The following is a 20,138-nucleotide window of genomic DNA, read 5'->3' as shown; positions in this document are numbered from 1 at the left end:
TTGGAGTCTAAAGGCCTTCGTTTAAGTAGAACTAAAACTGAATATATGGAATGTAATTTTAGTAGTAATAGCTCTAGTGACAGAAGTGTGACTTTGGGTGATCAAATTATTAAAAGGTGTGAACGATTTAGATATCTTGGGTCCGTTGTCCAAAGCGATGGTGATATAGATGGGGATGTTAATAGTAGAATTCAAGTTGGTTGGTTGAAGTGGAGGAATGCTTCGGGCCTTTTGTGTGATAGAAAAGTACCGCTAAGGCTGAAAGGAAAATTTTATAAGATGGTGGTGAGACCTGCAATGCTCTATGGCGTTGAATGTTGGCCTTTAAAAGAGAAGCATAATAATAAGTTAAGTGTTGCCGAGATGAGAATGATTAGGTGGATGAGTGGTTTTACACTTAGAGACAAAATGCGGAATGAATATATTCGTGATAGGGTTGGTGTAGCTCCTGTGACAGACAAAATTAGAGAAAGTCGTCTTAGATGGTTTGGTCATATTAAACGTCGACCATTAGATGATCCGATTAGGAGAGTAGATGTTTTAAATTCGACTAGTGTTAAGAAAGGCAGAGGTAGACCTAGGAAGACTTGGGCTTATTGTATTAAAAATGATCTTAATTTACTAGAACTAAATGAAAATATGACACTAAATAGGACGCAATGGAGAAAAATGATTCATGTAGCAGACCCCACGTAGTGGGATTAAGGCTTTGTTGTTGTTGTTGTTGTCCTTGACCTCCCCCTTCGATATCTACCACTCTTGTAAAATCTTCTTTAAGAACCCCCAATTCGCCCGCTACTACAGCTCTAACTCATGCTAGCTCTGAAAAGTCTAAAAAAATTAGAATGCTCACATCATAGTGCCTAAATGGTGGAATAGAAGCACCAAGGTGATGCTTTTGTGCACTACAAGGGTTTTTCTATATAATGCGGCACCTAGGCGTTATGTGTAGATGCTTAAAAATGTCTATTCTATGCAGTGCAAGAGTTTTTACGAATTAGAGACCAGGTGCTAAAAAGAATAGCAACTTGGCACTGATTGAAATGGCGCCACGCTATATGATAAAACACCTAGGTATTGTGTACCTTTTTACTTTGCATACATCTTCAAGAAAAAAATTTAATCTTCGATCATTTGCAAGGGTGAAACCTTATGTTGACCTACATAAATACTCCATATTTTAACTAATCGAACATGACACCACGTAAATCGAAGTTAAGATGCCTCGACTGAGATCAAAATTGTTCAAACATCATCTATTCCCAAAATTGACTATGCCCATATGTTCGGATAATCAAAATTACTAAGGGAGAATACCCATATTACATGGGTCACTACACATAATTAAACAAAAAAATTCCCCACCTACAAGATGGAATGCAATTCAACACACACACACACACACACACTGACATACATACATCCATGCATACTGATACACACATACATACTGAGACAAACACACACACACCGATACACACATACATACTGAGACAAACACACACACACCAACATACATACATGCATGCATACCGACACACACACACATCATACCGAGAGCCACACACACACACATACCGTCATACATACATGAATGCATATCGATACACACATAAATACCCACATACATATCGACACACACACATAACTACATAAATACAAGCATGCATGCATGCATACACACATGCATGTATACATGTATGCACACGCACACAAGTATATATATACACAACCATTCAACAATCCCACTGACCCGTCTTATTCATCTCGTCGCAAGAAAAAAATCAAACCTAAAGCCTGCACTAAGCTCAACCTACTCATTTTTGGTTAATAATGTCCATTTCTCTTTGCCTCGTTCTCTCATCCTCTATTTTGCATGCATAGATCCCACCTCGATGTGCTCTCACTTTGGCTCTCGATTCACTCTGATACTTGCGAGAAGCTCCAAACACGTCTTCCTCACCGGTTTATGCACACCGAAAACTGTTACCCCTTGCCTTCCACATTTTTCCTCCTTACGCACTCCCCACCACCTCCTAAAACAACACACGACCAATGAATATCGCACCCAAACTACCATCAACCTCCTCTCACACCTCGCTATTCTTCTTTATCCTCACGCGCCCTCACACACATGGTTCCAGCTTGTTCTCTCCAAAAACCTACTTCACCTCCACCCATTTTGCTACCACTCAACTTCTCATCTTTCTACTCTCTATGTGTTGACGACACCTCACTCTACAACTCAATCGTAACTTCCACCTCTATAATGCCAATAGCTTCTTATCATCTAGCTATCATCACTAGCGACCTAAACCAATCTCAATCAACCTCATAATTTGAATTTAAATAGCAAGTTTTCAATCAAGAACAAAGTTATCTTTCAATTTCTTCCAATGATAAAATCCCTTCAATTAACCCACTATAATAATATATGAGCTAAGTCAAAAGGATTCTAGTTCTTTTAAGATTTAGAATTCTACGTGATTATATTCCTATTTTAACATGATTATATTCCTATCCTAAATGAGAATATTTTTTTTTATTTATTACAGGGTATAAAATATCTCTTTCTACATCTTTAAATGATGTAAAATTTTAATTTGTATTAAGGGTCTGTTTGGGGCAGTTGCAACTGTTTGAAGAAGTAGTTGTCAAGCTGTTCAAGAAGTTAATGTTCAAAAAGCTTTGTAACAGCCATCGCAACAAGTCAGGTCTGGTGGGAAAACACGGATTTTAGCTGCAGCTTTTTAAGAATGCCGACATAAAACTGTTTTGTCAAACAGGAAAAGCAGCAGTGTTGCATCACACTGCCGCCCCAAAAGCACCCTAAATTAAGCACCGGTAAATCAAGCAATCTAGAAAGTAAACGTCACAAACTCATACTAATTCATTGAAAAAATTCTTATGGTTACACCATTAATTTAGAAATAAACTTAGCTCATAGCAATATAATATAAACAATCCATAAAACTCATAAGATAATATATCAATACAAATGAAAAAAATAAAAGAAATGAAAATAAAATCACCATTTGCAATTTAAAATGCTTCATCTTTTTTCTTTTCTTCTATCTCCCGGACCTCCTCCTTCGATATCTACCACTCTTGTAAAATCTTCTTTAAGAACCCCAATTCGCCGACTAATACTGCTCTAACTCCTGCTAGCTCTGAAAATTCTCCAAAAATTAGAATGCTCGCATCATAGTGCCTAAATGGTGGAATAGTAGCACAAAGGTGTTGCTTCTTTGCATTGCAAGAGTTTTTCTCTATAATGTAACACCTAGGTGCTACGTGTAGATGCTTAAGAGATGTCCATTAAATTATTCATTTTACATATTAGAGACTAGGTGCTAAAAAGAACAACTTAGCGTTGGTAGAAATGACGCCTACACACTATATGATAAAACACCTAGGTAGTGTGTACGTTTTACTTTGCATGCATCAAGTAAAAATTTATTTCTTCGATCATTTGTAGGGGCGAAACCTTGGGTGATCTTTGAGTAGAACTAAAACTGAATACATGGAATGTAATTTTAGCAGTAGTAAGCTCTAGTGATAGAAATGTAGCTCTAGTGATAGAAATGTAACTTTGGGTGATCATATTATTAAAAGGTGTGAACGATTTAGATATCCCGCCTGTTGTTCAAAGCGATGGTGATATAGATGGGGATTTTAATAGTAAAATTCAAGGTTGGTTGAAGTAGAGGAATGCTTTGGGCCTTTTGTGTGATAAAAAATATTGCTTAGACTGAAAGGAAAATTTTATAAGATGGTGGTGAGACCTGCAATGCTCTAAAGCGCTGAATGTTAAAGAGAAGCATAATGGAAGCATAATGATAAGTTAAGTGTTGTCGATATGAGAATGATTAGGTGGATGAGTGGCTTCACATTTAGAAACAAATTGCGAAATGAATATATTCGTGATAGGGTTGGTGTAGCTCCAGTGACAAAAAAAATTAGAGAGATTCTTCTTAGATGGTTTGATCACAATAAATGACGATCATTTGATGATCCGATCAGGCGAACAGATGTTTTAGATTCGACTTATGTTAAGAAAGGTAGAGGTAAACCTAGGAAAACTTGGGTTTATGGTATAAAAAATGATCTTAATTTATTAGAACTAAATTAAAAAATGACACTAAATAGGACACAATGGAGAAATAGGACACAATGGAGAAAAAAAGGACACAATGGAGAAAAAAAATTCATGTAGCCCACCCCACGTAGTGGGATTAAGGCTTTGTTGTTGTTTGTTGTATTTGCAGAGGCGAAACCATCGCTCCCTCTCCCCTCTCCCCTCCGAATTCGTAATTTTTCTATGTAAATAGTAATATTTAACAATTTTTTCTTATGTAATTCAGGCAATTTAATGATTTTGCTTCCCTTAATATATTTTTTTGCTAATACTTTAAAAAAATTAAATATTTGGTGATTTTGCCCACCCTAAAAAATAATGTTGGTTTCGCCCTTGAGATTCATTTAATTATTCATTTTTCCTCACTAAGCCATGATTTATGCATCTTTATCATGTACCGGTTCCAATAATCAGATTGTCATAGAATTTATCCAAATCTTGTCATATTATTTGAATAGAGAAAAGTGTCAAAATAGTCCCTTGACTTTTTGCAATGGGTCACTTAGTCCTAGAGTTTATAGAAGTGTCAATTTAGTCCCCAAACTCTTTTAATACGAGTATAAATGGTCCCCTGTGAGGACAATTTTTGCCCCCATTAAAACAATCTAGGGGCCAATTTAGCAGTTTTATAAACTCTAGGACTACAATGGCCTCGTGAAAATAGTTAAGGGACTATTTTGGCACTCTACTCTATTTGAAAACATGTTATGTAGCGAGTAAAAACTAATTAATATGACAAAATCATTGCTGGTAGGAGAGTAGTGCTGTGAACCTAGTTACTTGATAATCAAGAATCAAGGTCAATAAAAGCTCCAAATTGAATGGTAGATTTTGACTCCAAATAAAGTGGCTGGAAACAGCTGTATGTGCATATTTTCAGCAACTAGATACTACTAAGGCCGTCCATATGAGCAGTACATTGTAGTTAAAAGTGTATTTACAAGAATGTAGCTAACTTGAATTCAACAAAATGAACTAACGAATTGTAATTCATTGGACAACCTATAAATAAAACTTATGGCTAAACCGAGAATCATAGAACCAACTCCCTGTTCATGTTAGTTTTCTCTTTTGTCCTTCAAAATTCATTTTAGCTTCTGAAGTTCAGACAACTTGAAATGGTCGATAGGTTCCAAGTACCTCTTAATAACCTTTGGTTTCTCTTTTATGCTCCCTCCCACAAACCGTTTAGCTAACCAAATATTTTAAAAGGATCAATCCCAATTTCTCATCCTTTTTGTCAAATGCTTCTACACCATTTAAGCAGCGACAATATGCCTCCCAATGGACAAGCCTCAATCCTCCTAATTACCAACCCACATACACTTGCAAATCATCTTGTCCCTTCCACTTCCTACCTTTTAACCAATTTAATCAAATTCTTAATAAATGACTAATCAGTTCCCAGTCCAGAAACATGTTAGCAATATCATACTTTTTACCCTCTTCGTCCATCTCCATCTCTCCAAATACCTAACTAGAAAACAATTTTACAAGCTTGTATGTCCTTTGCTCCCCTTCCCACTTGCCCTCCCGATCTTGTTTGATTTTACAGTAGGAGCAACATATTTCACAAAAAGCTTTACTCCAAATCATTAATTTCCATTATATAAAATGTTTTCGTTAAACATGCCTTCGGAAGAATGCCCAGCACATTTTGATTTTCTTTATTAACAATTAGACTAGGAAAATGGATGTTGTGAGGTATCAACTGAAAGATTGCTTAATATGCTGAACGCAAGCGTTAAGGACAATATAAGAAGGCTTGGATATAGGCATGCTGCAGAACAACTTTAGAAGCCATTTGGTGGAATGCATTAAGAATATATATAAATTTTAAAATATATAGAACCAAAAAAATGCAATGTACTTAAGCTACCCAAAGTTGTCAAGTTGTGTATAAAGCAGATGTAAGAATTTTTTTTTTTTTTTTTTGGGGGGTTACATGCATGATTTAGAAAATTAAACCAAACCAACCAATTCAATTCATAGTTAAAACCGTTTTCGTAGATAACCAGGAAGAACCAATAGCCGAACTAATGAACTAGTGAATAGATTAGATTTTCATTAAATAGCACAATTCATGCTATGCTCAAATTATTACTGTTTATTTTAAATCAAATGGCTAAATTTAATATTGATATAAATAACTTGGAGCTAAAATTTACTAAATAAATAATAAAACCATAAAACTTTTTATTATGGGCATAAAACAAGAGGTTAGTCACTAAAATATAGGTGTTTTCATTTTAAAATATGCAAGAAATTTCTAATGGCAGCTCTCTTTAATTGTTTTGGGTCGAACACTTACATCATTTAGAAAATATTTAAATAATTTTAAAATTCATTATATCATCCAATTCAACCACATCACATTTTGGTTATAACTTTGACTCTTATACTTTTCCTTTTTCCGGTTCAATGTACGATACATTTTTATAATATTAGTTAGAGTAAACCTAGGTCATATATATTTTCATAACATTACCTTTCTAAACAACTTAGCAGTATAAAACTTGTAACACAACAAGTATTGAAGAAATGAAGTGCATTTGAAGGAGAAAAAATTAAACAATATAAAAAAAAACAATGTTGATCTTTATTACAATAACAACAACAAGCCTTTATCCCACTAAGTGGGGTTGGCTACATGAATCATCTTTCTCCATTGCATTCTATTGAGTTTCATATTTTCATTTAATTCAAAAAGATTAAGATCATTTTTTATACAATATACCCGTCTTTTTAGGTTTATCTCTGCCTGTCTAACATAAGTCAAATCTAAAACATCTACTCACCTAAAAGGATCGTCAGATGGTTGACCTTTAATATGACCAAACCATCTACTCTAATCTTGTCCATCACTGGAGCAACACCAGCTTTATCATGTCCATCACGTATATATTCATTTCGTATTTTGTCTCTAAGTGTCAAGCCACTCATCCACCTAAGCATTCTCATCTCAACAACACTTTGTTTTATGCTTCTCATTTAAAGGCCAACACTTTGCGCCATAGAGCATTGCAGGTCTCACCACCATCTTATAAAATTTTTCTTTTAAGCTTAAGTGGTACTTTCCTATCACAAAATAAGCGTAAAACATTCATCCACTTCAACTAACCAACCTGAATACTACTAATAACATGTCCATCTATATCACCATCACTTTGACCATCACTTTGAACAATAACTTTGAACAATAGACCCGAGATATATAAAACGTTCACATCTTTTAATGATTTGATCACCCATAGTTACAACAACTACTACTTAAATTACATTTTATGAATTCAATTTTAGAGCTACTCAAACGAAGGCCTTTAAACTCCATTGTGGACCTCAATAATTCAAGTTTTTCCTGAATTCTTTCACTAGTCCTTTTTGCAAGAAGGATATCATCAGCGAAAAGCATACACCAAGGTACATTCTCCTATAAATGTCTGGTAAGAGCGTTCATAACTATAGCAAAAAGATATGGGCTTAAAGTCGATCCCTGAGGTAGTCCAAATGAAATAGGAAAATACTTAGTCAATCTTCCTTCTGTTCGAACACAAGTAACCGCTCTAGTATACATACCTTTAATGACTTGAATATAAATTTTATCAACACATTTCTTCTCTAGAACACTCAAGAACTCTCCAAAGGACTTCTCTTGGAACCTTATCGTAAGTTTTTTCTGAATCAATAAAAATCATATGCAGATCCTCCTTACTCTTTCTCTGTACTCTATCAAACCCCTTAATAAATGTATAGCTTTTATAATAGATATGCCCGACATAAATCCAAACTGATTATGGGAAATTTTTGTTAATCAATTAGCCTCTCCCATTAATTTAAAGTATAACCCATCAACTTAATTTTTCTATAATTTACACACTCTTGTGGATTCCCATTATTCAATAATGTCCATTGATTATAAAATTTGTTAAGTCTAAAGCAATAATAAAAAATTATAAAAATTATTCTTGAGGGTAAGAACTATAAAATAAAATATGACAGGCTTCAAGATGGTGCTTCCCACTCTCATCATAAAAAGATTGGAAGGAGGGAAGGTTATCAATGATTTCTCATAAATATAGACAAGGGAAGGGCGTAGTTCATCATCTTCATGTACTGTTCTCAATGTCACCAAGGCGTGTAAGGCTTGAAAGGAAATCTGCTTGTGCTTGCTTTGGATCCCAAGTACTAGAAGTACATATTGAAGCAACACATAAGAAATGTACATTATGGTTAACAAGTGCTTGGTTGTAGATCACAAGCACAAAAATTTTGCAGTGATTTCTGACAACTTCTCAACTTATTGCTATCTGGAAATTCTAGATTGAGATAAAAAAACAAGCCTAGATATTGTTGTGCTTTCACTATGGCATTGCTAGATGCAACGACAATTGCAATATGGCAATAAGCACATTAAGAGTTGCAAGTGAGGTTATGTGTCGCAAATTAAGTTAGATGTATATCATTTGGCACATTTAGTTTTCAAGGAAATGAGGGATCTAATGTAGTTAAAATACAACAAACATTTATTTTGGATTAATTTTACTTCATTCCAAACACTCATAAATTAAAATGCATGCAATAACTTTTTACTTTGCACTCATTTACCTCAAAACATAATTATCCTATAATCGCAAGCATGCAAGTGTCCTCTGCTTGTCGGCTCTTGTGTTTTTCCTCACAAGGGCCTGCTCCCTCTTGTTGCACCCATCATTGCATGCAGCATGTCAAGCCAGCATGTCACTCCCGTTGGTACCCCATAACTCATGCTCACTCGAGTTTGTTCTCACAGGACAATCCATTTATTATATTATTAATTTCTTTCATGGCAGAACATCTCCTCCTATCTATGTAGAGACAAACTTCCAATTCACTTCCTAGGGCATGCTCTATGTGTTCTTTATCGGAACTTTTGGGAGCAGGAAAGTCTCCACCTCTCTTGTGATGGCTCTGCAAATGTTGATAGCTTACAAGCTCCTATATTTTGATTAATTATAATGCAGAGGCTCCAACCACAAAATCTACTAATCAAACATGTTTTTCGCTAATGTTATATGACAAAGAGGTTCTTTGTAGCCTAATTGATATATTAGTTTCAATTTATTCTTTCAATATGACTCTTAGATACACGCCACTCTCTCTCCCTCTCCCCCCTCTCTTCTTCTCCCCCTCTCTCTGCTTCAGATATGATAACATCATTTTAATACACCTTAGTTCGTAATTTTTTCTTTATATTCCTAAATTTGGAGATCATGCATGCTTTCATGCCTAATGTGCGACCAATAAATGCTTTATGTTGGACTTCTTGATTGTCATTATATGCTTATCCAACATATTATTCAATACTTTTATCTCATCGTTCATATCATATGCATGGTCTATTGATGAGTATTTGCAGTGGCCTCAAAACATTGCAGCTGAGGAGCTTCCTATTAATCTTATATGGATTATTTTTCGTATTCATATTTTCTATACCATCTATACAATTCTCAGATCATTTCTTAGAAAGTCATTATAAATGGATGCTTATACAGTCAAATTATCCTGACCAGTTATGGCCCACATTCATGCTGACATAGATGTTTTTTTGCCTTTGGCTATAGAGTTGGATTGGCACTTAATATTGTTACTGGCATAGTGGCACTAAGGGTTTCCCATTATTTTAGTCTTCCAGAAGATTTAGTCATAATTATGTTAATAGCTTCAAGATTCACCTTGAATAGAGAAAGGGTCTGAATCTTTAGACTAGCTCTATGAATTATGCTATGAACACGCAAGGTTTATATTCAGTAAATACTAAGATCAAACTAATCCTACCAACTTTCTGTAAGATGCACCATTGACTTATAATGTTCTCATGCTTTGGATGCTACTCTAAACTCTTCTTCTGAGCAACACGTCTTCCCAAATTATTGTTCGCCGTGTGTCCTTCCTTCTCCCTCATCTTCAATATTACAAATATTCTTGTTGTGTCTACTGATACTTCAAAAACAATAGGGAAAGCTATATGTTAGCCTCTTGAGGATCCCAATTCCAACTCTCTTTTTCCTATATGATGTTACAATTGTGTTCGCCAATGCTACAATGATTATTTTGATGTTGAGGTTATTAATGATTCAAGCTTTTTCAATCACAAGTTTCTATCAGAAGTTTTCCTGGATTGGTGGATAAAAGGTTTCAGCTTGGGTTTACACGAAGAGACAGAAATAGGAAAAAAAATTCTTCGTTCTCCTAAATTTTTTTCACTTTCCTATGCTTACTAAAATTCTGGCATACTAGGTTTTTTCTCTGAATGTGGGCCTGCTCCTCTAGCCTCAGATTTATAGTACATTATTACTTTCTAAACTTCAAATTATCTTGATCCAATGTATTTTTTTCTTTGCTTTTTTGTAGGCAGTTCTTTGTAACTGCTTGTTCAAGTAGTTTTTTAACTGATTAAAAATGAAATTTTATTGCCTTTATCAAAAAAATAATTATAATACAACCAAACAGCTCCTTTGTGAGAGCAAAAGGATCTAAAAATAAGAAAAGTGAAAACTTTGTAAAATGTAAGCGTTATGTACTTGCTAATGAATTTATACCTCACCAAGAGTTAAAGGCGTTCTTCCAGGAACAGAGGGATAAAATGTGAGTGCAACAATTCGAGTAAGGAAGTTCAATTCACCCTCCAATTCTTCAAAGTCATACAGCATAGGAAGGTAAGAATTTTCTTGAGCATGTAAGCGTGCACTATTTCCGGTGACAGCTAAATCTTCTGGATCAATTCTACCAGTCAAAGGAATCAACAGATTTGTCCCGCTTGAACATTGAGGTATACATGCACCCTGCAAAAGCAAAGGGAATACTAGTGATATAGGTCAATTTCAATGTCAAATATAAGAATGGCATGATTCAGCACGTTAACCAATAAGTTGCAAAAATAATTAAAAAAATAAATAATAAAGCACAAATAATATTATTAGATTAAAACAATCAAAGATAGGTAAATATATAAAGTATTACTAACAATGAAATAATGGCATATAGAAATAAAAATTATTGCTGCTCATGTAAGCCACAACTCCGAAAACACCCCAAAATATATTTCGGTTTATTCGATTAAATTTAACCAAATTTTAAAATACTAATGAAGATGTGTGCATTTAGTTAATTCGGATTAATTAACTGGCACATTTATTAAATTAATTGGTCCACGGATTTAGTTTAACCAGAATATAATTCAATTTTTTTTGTTTAATTGAATTTTTTTTTACTAAAGCAATAAACGAAATCCAAATAACCCTTAGTCTGAAACAAAAAAAACTGAACCGTGATTTTAAAAATCAAATCAAATCAATGAAACATGCCCGATTTGATTTTCCGGTTTAAACCAGTTAATGCACACCCTTATTAGTCTCCAAACTATAAAGTTAAATGCTTTCTCATGTGACCTTTTAAATGTTAGTTATAAAATTTCTTTATTTAAAAAAAAAAATTCACTACATACAGCACAAGTGGTACTTGATCCTCCAAAGAAAAGACCAATGCAATAAATCATCTCAAACGTTTTTATATGCACATAATTATCAGTATGCATTAAAAATCCCTAAAACTTGATCTCAAAATCTTTTCTAAATTTAATGTAACCAGTTCTTCATTCAACATGTAACATTGTAATTCTACGAGAGCTGCCTTGAATTGACGTCATCATCAATCAAAGTTATCAGTAGAAACAATATTAAGCTAGATATGAGAAACAGCATGTAACTTTTAGCCAAACAAATGGCAATATTTTTTTGTTCAATATATAGGCAATATGGAAGACTTGGGCGTCGACCATCTGTTGATCTGATTAGGAGAGTAGATGTTTTATATTCGACTTATGTTAAGAAAAACAGAGGTAGCCTAAGGAAGACTTGGGCTTACTGTATAAAAAATGATCTTAATTTATTAGAACTAAATGAAAATATGACACTAAATAAGATGCAATGGAGAAAAAGGATTCAGGTAACCGACCCACGTGGTGGGATTAAGGCATTGCCGTTGTTGTTGTTGTTGTATACCGGCCATATGGAAATGCTTTTCACAAGCGTTCTTCCTACAGATCCTTATCTTCATATAACCTACACTACAAATGACACAATCCTGCCATAGCTATCTAGTATCATTCTAAATTTATTGCATAAGAAAATAATATAAGTCATGAAAGTTCATTGTGCTCTGAGAAGCCAAGGAACAAAAATTTCAATAACTGAGGGTCCGTTTGGGATCACTTTATGTTTCTTACTTTTATTTTTAGTTTGTTTTGTATTTGTTTTGTTATTTGTTTTCTATTTTTAGAAAAATGCATTTTGTACTGTTATGATTTATATGTTTTTAAAAGATAAAAATATAAAACATATTTAATTTGGTATTTTTTATTTTTTTGTAAGAAAAAATTATACATTTTATAAAACGGTTCGGTCCACATGCCCTTTAGTATTAAGCTCTGTTGCTAATGATATACGATGTCTTCCTTGATTCACCCGGCATGAAGCATTAAATGTGAGCAGGTGGCGGGTGTGGCTAGTTAGAATTAGCGGTGGGTGCCTACCGGCAAGCAGGGCGGCGGTCAGTGGTCGCGGTTTGGCGGCCAGCGGCGACTGCAGCAGCTGCGGGTGGGGGTCAGCAACAATGGGGGCCTGCTATTGGTAGTAGAGGCCAACAACAGCTGGTTGCGGGCGGCAGGCGGCGGGGGGTGAAGCGGCCAGCAACAGCGGCTGGCAACAAAGCCTTGCACAGGTAGTCCTCCAAAAAATATATTTTTAAAACAACAAAACACAATTTCTTTGTTTTAATGCTTTGGAAAATGAGACTCATGTGTTTTAAAAATAAAATAAAATAAGAAAAAAAATGAATAAAAAATACTATTTTTGAGTTTGTTTTTTGTTTTTTGTTTCAAAATGCAGAAAACAAAAAGTTATTCTAAACAAGGCCTAAGCTTTTAATATTATGTCTAAAATAAGAATCCTCGAAAATAATGTCAATCACCAAAAAAAAATTTTAGCTGAGAGTATGGATTCTGCTGGTGTATTTAACTTGGAACTTGAAATATATAAATAAAAGGCAAGTGTATTTTTCTTATTTGTAATGTATTTTTAAATTGTTGATTTATAGCTTAATTGTTTTACGGTAATGATTTATAGTTTTTTAAGAAATTGAGTTTGAAACTTTAAATGTATATTTCATTTGTAACTTGTTTTTGAAAATTTGTATTAATATTGTTGAAATAATTTTTTTTAATAGAGTGATGTTATTATTTATTGGTTTTTCCCCTCTCATCGCTTAAATAGTGATTGTGGGTCTTATCACTGTTGTGTCGAGGTCGTGCCCCACGTAGTGGGATTAAGGCTTTATTGTTGTTGTTGTTGTTATTATTATAGAGGGATGTTATTTATTTATTTTTGGTAATTTGAGAATTAATAATTAAATTTATTATCATTTTAACAATTCAAAAAATATAAACAAATTTGAAAGATTTCGAACAATTTCAAATATTTCTAACATTTCGAATTAATTTCAAACAAATTAAATCAAACACGAACTGTAACTTAACGAACAATTTCAAACACACTTAATTTCAAATGAACCAAACACAAACACGAGCTCTATTCGTTCGAGTTCGGTTCGTTTACACTCCTAATCTGCATTATAGGCTTCGCGCTTAAGGAGAAAAGCCGCTTCTTCTTCGCCGGAATATGGGGCAAAGAAGTGAAAGAGAGCAACCGACTTGAATTTTGATATTTTTTTTTACGAAACAGTAGAGCGGAGCCAGACTGCTGCACCCTTTTCACGATTCAAAATAGAGAGAAATAACATTTTGGTGGGGAAAAAAATTCTGAAAAATTGAATGCCCAAACAAAACCTTTCCGTTCTGTAAGCGTGTTGTAGAATGGAACGAAGCCTAAACACCTATTCAAATGAAGCCTAATACTGCCAATCAACTTTCTTATCTTTAATAAGATTCACAAACTTCAATTTTGTAATTTTAGGCAAGTTTCCAAGACTAGCTTTACCTAACACAAAGTTTAAAATATAAGAAAATATTTTTAAAAATTGGCATTTTTAGCAATTACATTCTAAAAAGAAGAAAATAAATCTAAATAAAGTAAATATTTAATTTAGCAAGTTGCCTTACAACTTAATAGTTAAATTGATATAATTTATTAGGGGTGGAGCAGAGCGGGGAGGGGACCTCGAACCGATTCAGTCCCAGTAAGGAGGAAAATTATTGCATACGGACACCGCATGCATCCAATACTGACCGTAAATAACAGTGATCTTATGGTCAGAATATATTTCAGTTTTAAAAAAAAAAAAAATAGGTGAGGCCCACCGAAATACATCCTGATCAGGATCGGACACCGCATGCAGAGATGCAGGATCGGACACCGTATGGAATAATTTTTCCAGTAAGGGAGGGCGTTCAACCCTCTCTCTAGGACTAGGGTTGCCACTTTCGTGTTGAAACGTATCCAAATAAATAAGTTAGGTCCATTGTTGATTATAAATATGCAGTAGTTTATTGTATTTTGACTTTTGTGGGGGTTTGTGCTCCTTTGTGGCTCTCGAATGGGGGATGAGACTTTATCACGATGTTGAGTGGTGGCAACTGTGTCTCTTAATTATTGATGGTGACATCCTGGGTCTCCTTATTTCGTCAATCCTTCAGGTGGCAATTTATATACTCTGATCGGTTGTGAAAATATGGTTGTAAATTTACCTCAAAGATTGTTAATCACTTCAAAATCAATTCGAATTTTGGCTTGATCGAGATCAAATTGAAATAAACGAGTCGAGCTATGAGTCGAAACTTTGGATCAAAATTTTTTCAAGCCGATTTCGAGTCATATATGGATCGGCTCGAACTGACTCGAGTTCGGCTAGTAATATTTTTTATTTTAAAAATTTATGTGTGTGTGTGTGTGTGTATAATGCTAAGTAAAATTGAATATAACGAGTCACGAGCCAACCAATTTTGTGTTGAAACGTATCCAAATAACATAATTTGAGCCAATTAGTTTCAATTTTGAGTTGAATCGAGCTGATTACGAGCTGAAACAGATCAAAATAACTCAATTTGAGTCAACTCGGCTCGAAATCAAATATAATGAGCAACAAGCCAATTTTGACCCGACCGTAGCTCGGCTCGAAATCAAATTTTTAACAGCTCTGTGTGATAGTAGGAAACTCTTATATCATGTGTCTTTTATTTGATTAGCGCGTCTCGTCTTTGTTTTGGTTTTTTTTTGTCTTAGATTGCTTTCATAGTTGTTCTTGTTAAATCTTCTCCAACCCGACTTCCCTAGTATTATTTGATATCAGAGCTAGTCTAACCCTAATTCCATCCTAGATTATCAAAATCCTCCTAAGCCTAAACCAACCAAACCATAGCAAAATCTTGGTCCAACCATAATTCCGCCAGCAATCCTAAATAATTTTTCTGCACTTAAATCAGTCTCATACACCCTCTTTTACCTCCCAAATCCAAACCCACCAAACCAAAGCTAAATCTTGACCTAAGCCTAACTCCCCTTTCTAATTTTTAAAATCAACAAAACTAAATAATTTTTATGCACCCTAAATTAGTCCAATACACCCTCTTTTACCTCCTAAACGTAGACCTTATCCATGCCACCAATGAGATAAGTGTTGAAAGTCAAAGGCCTTCGAATCCTGGGATGTTACGCTCCGCCACCTTCAACTTGGCTGGCCTGATGTCATATCATGAGTCAAAAGCTTCAACATATGAGGTTGAAGCTCCACCAACCCAGATAGATCGATGCGGGGTGGGGAGAGGACCCCAAATCGATTCGGTCCAAGTGAGGGAGGGTAGGTCGGATATCTCTCTTAGGCTAAGATTGTCGCCAACTCCTAATAGCAACAAAAGTATTTTCGTCTGTTTATTTATATTAGGTTTAGGTCATTTGTTGATTACTAATATGCAATTGTTTATTATATTAGGGATATTTTGGTTCATTTGAGTTGTGCAAGGGCTTTGTGCTCCCTTTATGTTTCGCGGATGGGGGTCTCTATCCATGACGTTAGGTAGTGACAATTATATTCTTTTGTTGTTGGTGGTGGCAACTATATCACTTCGTTGTTGGCGGTGGCTTCTCGGTTCACCTTGCTCTGTAAATCCTTTGAGTGATTATTTTTTTATCTTGATCGTATGAGATTAGAAAACTCTTATATCATGTATCTTTTATTTAATTAGTGCATCTCATTTTTTTCTGGTTATTTTTTTTCTCGGATTACTTTCTTGACTATTCTTACTGAATTTTCTCCAACCCCCCTTCTCTAGTATAAAAGGGTGGCCTATTATTATATTTTTATTTTTGGCATTCGTTCTTTTATTTTGCTTTCATTGTTAATTAGGGTTATTATGATAATTCGGGTCCCTAGGAGTTATTAGTGTCTTCTATAGATACTCATGCATTGTTTGTTTTGTTTTCAGGTAGAACCAGAGAGAGGGTGGGTTTTACCCTTCCTTGGGGTGGATTTCCACTAAAATTAGGAAAGGTGGGGGAGAGGAGCCATAGTGGAGCCTTAGGTTTTGCCAAGATGGCTTCTTCTTTCCTTTAGCTTTTTCCTTATTGGTGTCAATTTCCTTCTTGAAAAGTTGCATTTTGCATTACTGTATCAAAAAGATGGAACGAAGGCATTGCCAGCTGGGGAATTCAGAAAAACTGCGGGTGACAGCAAGTGCAAAGAAACATGATTCTAGGATGGAGATTCCAGTCTTGATTTCAGAATCAAATTTTCAGCAGTTTGTTCAAGGAAGTCCCTTGAAAGATCTCTAGACATGTTTCTTTCAACCTAACTGAATCCAGTTCCGGATACAAGAACCCATACAGAGTAGGTTTTCTATTCTAGCTTCAAATTCTTTTCATTGGATCTCCACAAAAATACTTGATTTCTGTAACTCATTGTTTGCAGGTGCTGGGAAAGACAGCATGTGCTTGATTTCTAGCTCAATGCCTCAGTTTACATGCAATTGGGCACAACCCAAGTTGCTTAGTACAGTTATCTATGCCATAAGAGACAGAAACTTACCCGGAACATCTTAATTGACTTTGAAATAGGAAAACTGGCAGCAGTTAAGTAGCTGTGAAGAGTTTGGCTACAAAACCATAATACAATCACACCTGCTTGTATTATTTTTTAAATTTTCTTCGGATTGATTAAGGAATATAAGTTGTAATTTATTTGTGTATATATCGAAGATTATCTGCTAAACTATTGTGAATTTTACCTTCGCTAATATTACCATTGAAACCGCTTATTCTGATTCAAGAATAATCTTATTTTCCGGTGGACATTTTTTATCTCTTGTTATAACTAAAGAAATTAAATACAAGAGATTTGCCTTACAACAATGTTGCAGGGTCAGATATGCTTGATGCAAAGCTAAAAAGAAAAGTCATAAGCTTAGAAAATTGAATAAAAATAATCTACCTCAAGGACAAGTTTAAGCCTATCAAGATTACATCCTGTTCTAATATCTACAGTTGCAGGATATGATGAATCATCCGCACCATGCGAGACTGTCAAAAGAAGCTGACAGACATGGCAAGGTTCTGCAAGGTAGATAAAAAGTTCAACAACATCAGCTGCTGGAGGACAAACCTGCACAACAAATTCATAAAATTAGATAGAGAAAAATAACAAGAATGACTAAAGAAATTATCACACTGCATGCACAAAGAGTATGAACAAATTCAGGAAGACGTTACCCAAATCAAGTCCTTCTTCCTAAAACTAAGAAGACATGAACTGCCACTTTCAATCGGTTTCAAGCTTGGGATAGGTTTCAAGAAGCATCCAGAGGGCCGTGACAGAACCTACATGAAATTAAAAATTAATTTAGGGTTGCAAATAAGACAGCATGCAAATTCCGAAATGAAAAGACTGGGCATAAGTAATCAGATAACAAAACAAACTAAGCATGCTCCAACAATAACTTTTTTTCTAATGGGAGGGATATCTCTCCTACAAATGACAGTATGCATGCAAAAAAATGGACAGTATTCAAAGGGAAAAATATAACAAAAAGAAAATTTACCAGTTAACTCAAAAACAACTAGTCTCAAATTGGCCTTTCTGACACTATTTTACAAGCCCAATCATGAACATACTTGCAACTTACCTAAGTGTCCGAAAAAACAAAAAAAAAGAGAGAGCTGGTTTTGACTAAGAAACCAATGATTTGAACTTTCTAGTTTTCAATTCCTTTAACTCAAATTTCCATTATAAAAATACGGCCTTGTAACTCCATAAGCACCTAAATACACTAAGTCAACTCTACTTTAGTAGTTGAACTAGTAGACCGCAACCCTTTGTCTTCCCCAGCCATTTTCCTGTCAACCTCAAATACACCGTGTCACTTCAGAATTTGACAAACATGAGTTAGTGTCCTTTTCCTCAGCCATGGAGCAAGCCATCCTCGTGCACAGCAATGGAGTTAGTGCCCTTAACTGAAGAGGTATTTCACTGCCAACCTCAAATGTCACCTTCATCTTCTTAAAATATGTCATCTCTTATGTTTCTCCCTTCGCCACTCTTTTCCCGTTAGGAACACCAGTGTTGCCGTCACCCACGCATAAACCATTATCCCATTTTTTCACTTCTGTGTTGAAGTTGGAGCTCCTTCGAATACTGCGTTCCATGGTATATGCTTGCAGGACTCTGCATGCCACAGAACCAATCCCGCAAACACAGGATGGTGAACAGGATTTAATAACATCTGGATAGGATAGGAGGAATTTCCGCGATCCGCAAGTGAGATGAGCGGCTTTCCTGCTATTTCAGTGCCACCAACCAGTGGGGGGCCCATATTAAAATTTTTTTTAATTTGAATTAGGATTTTTGGGAGGGAATTATTTACATTTTGTTATTATCTAATTTTTGAAGACTTTTACTTAAATTTTGTGTTTGTGGAAGGTTGTAATCTTTATTTTCTCTCTTAAAGAGTATTATATCATCTTCCTTTGCAAGTGGTGTGTTTGTAGCTTGTGCAGGAACATGTGGAGACCCTCCTAGCCATCCATACAATGTCATTTTGTGGTTTCATCCGAAGTTTTCAGCAAGGACAGCCACCGATCATTGTACAAACACCACCAAACTTAAATATTATCATTCCCTTGCAATTCCACAACTACCTCCCCATTAAATCCCCTTCCTAAACAACATCTAAGAGCCCTAAAACAGTATGATTTGGTATCAGAGCCCGATAAACCCAAATTTTTTAGGATTTGTCCTTCCTACGTCTAAGCTAAGAATCCATACAACCTAACCTAAAACCCTCAACAAGTAAAAAAAAAAATCCCACACAATCTACTTGGCCCTAACCTTAGTCCTAAAGCACAATTTTCTTTTTTTCCAAAACCCCCATTAGTAGAACAAGATATCATGCCTCTGAGGAGAAACCCTCGATGGGCTCTTCACGAACTCGCTATGGAAGACATGCAAAAAAATATCTACAACTGCAACAGAGGCTTGACGCCTTTGAGAGAAGACAATCTAGGGAGATCACTCATCGCCACAACGATGACTCTCAAGATCAATAGAAGAAAGTGAAACCATTTTATCAAAAAGTTTTCAGTGATGAAAAACTAATACCTCGACGATTTGACATAAAATATCAGAGGAGAAGAAGGTTTGAGCAATAGCGGATTTAGCAAATTTTAATGGTCATATAAATTCGGACGGGTTTATTGAGTGCTTTCAACAGTGGAATGAATTATTTAATACAAAGACATTCCCAAGGACAACAATGTTAGACCGGTGGTCATCAAGCTCAGAAAGAATGCTTCATTGTGATGGGAGAACCTGAAACGTATTTGACAACGAGAAAAGAAGAATAAGATCACCATCCAATATTAAGATGAAAGTGAAGATGCAACGTGAATACCTTCCATTGCATTACCAACAAGATAAGTTCATAAAACTCTACAAAGTACACAGATAAATTTGATCAACTCAT

General features: G+C 35.0%; 1 protein-coding gene across 1 annotated transcript in view; it reads right to left on the bottom strand.

Moving 5' to 3' along the window:
* Positions 1-20,138, bottom strand: part of LOC110021709 (probable phosphoinositide phosphatase SAC9) — a 106,677-nt gene that overhangs the window by 59,368 nt on the left and 27,171 nt on the right. The window contains exons 6-8 of the mRNA XM_020720306.1: positions 17,890-17,997; positions 17,612-17,782; positions 10,717-10,959 (exon numbers count right to left, since the gene is read on the bottom strand). Coding sequence (XP_020575965.1) covers positions 10,717-10,959; positions 17,612-17,782; positions 17,890-17,997 — 522 coding nt within the window. The remainder of the gene's footprint in view (positions 1-10,716; positions 10,960-17,611; positions 17,783-17,889; positions 17,998-20,138) is intronic.

Source organism: Phalaenopsis equestris, unplaced genomic scaffold, assembly GCF_001263595.1.
Source record: "Phalaenopsis equestris unplaced genomic scaffold, ASM126359v1 Scaffold000140, whole genome shotgun sequence".
NCBI lineage: Eukaryota > Viridiplantae > Streptophyta > Magnoliopsida > Asparagales > Orchidaceae > Phalaenopsis > Phalaenopsis equestris.
Note: the sequence above shows the minus strand (reverse complement) of the source record. Positions and strands in the feature narration are given on the sequence as shown.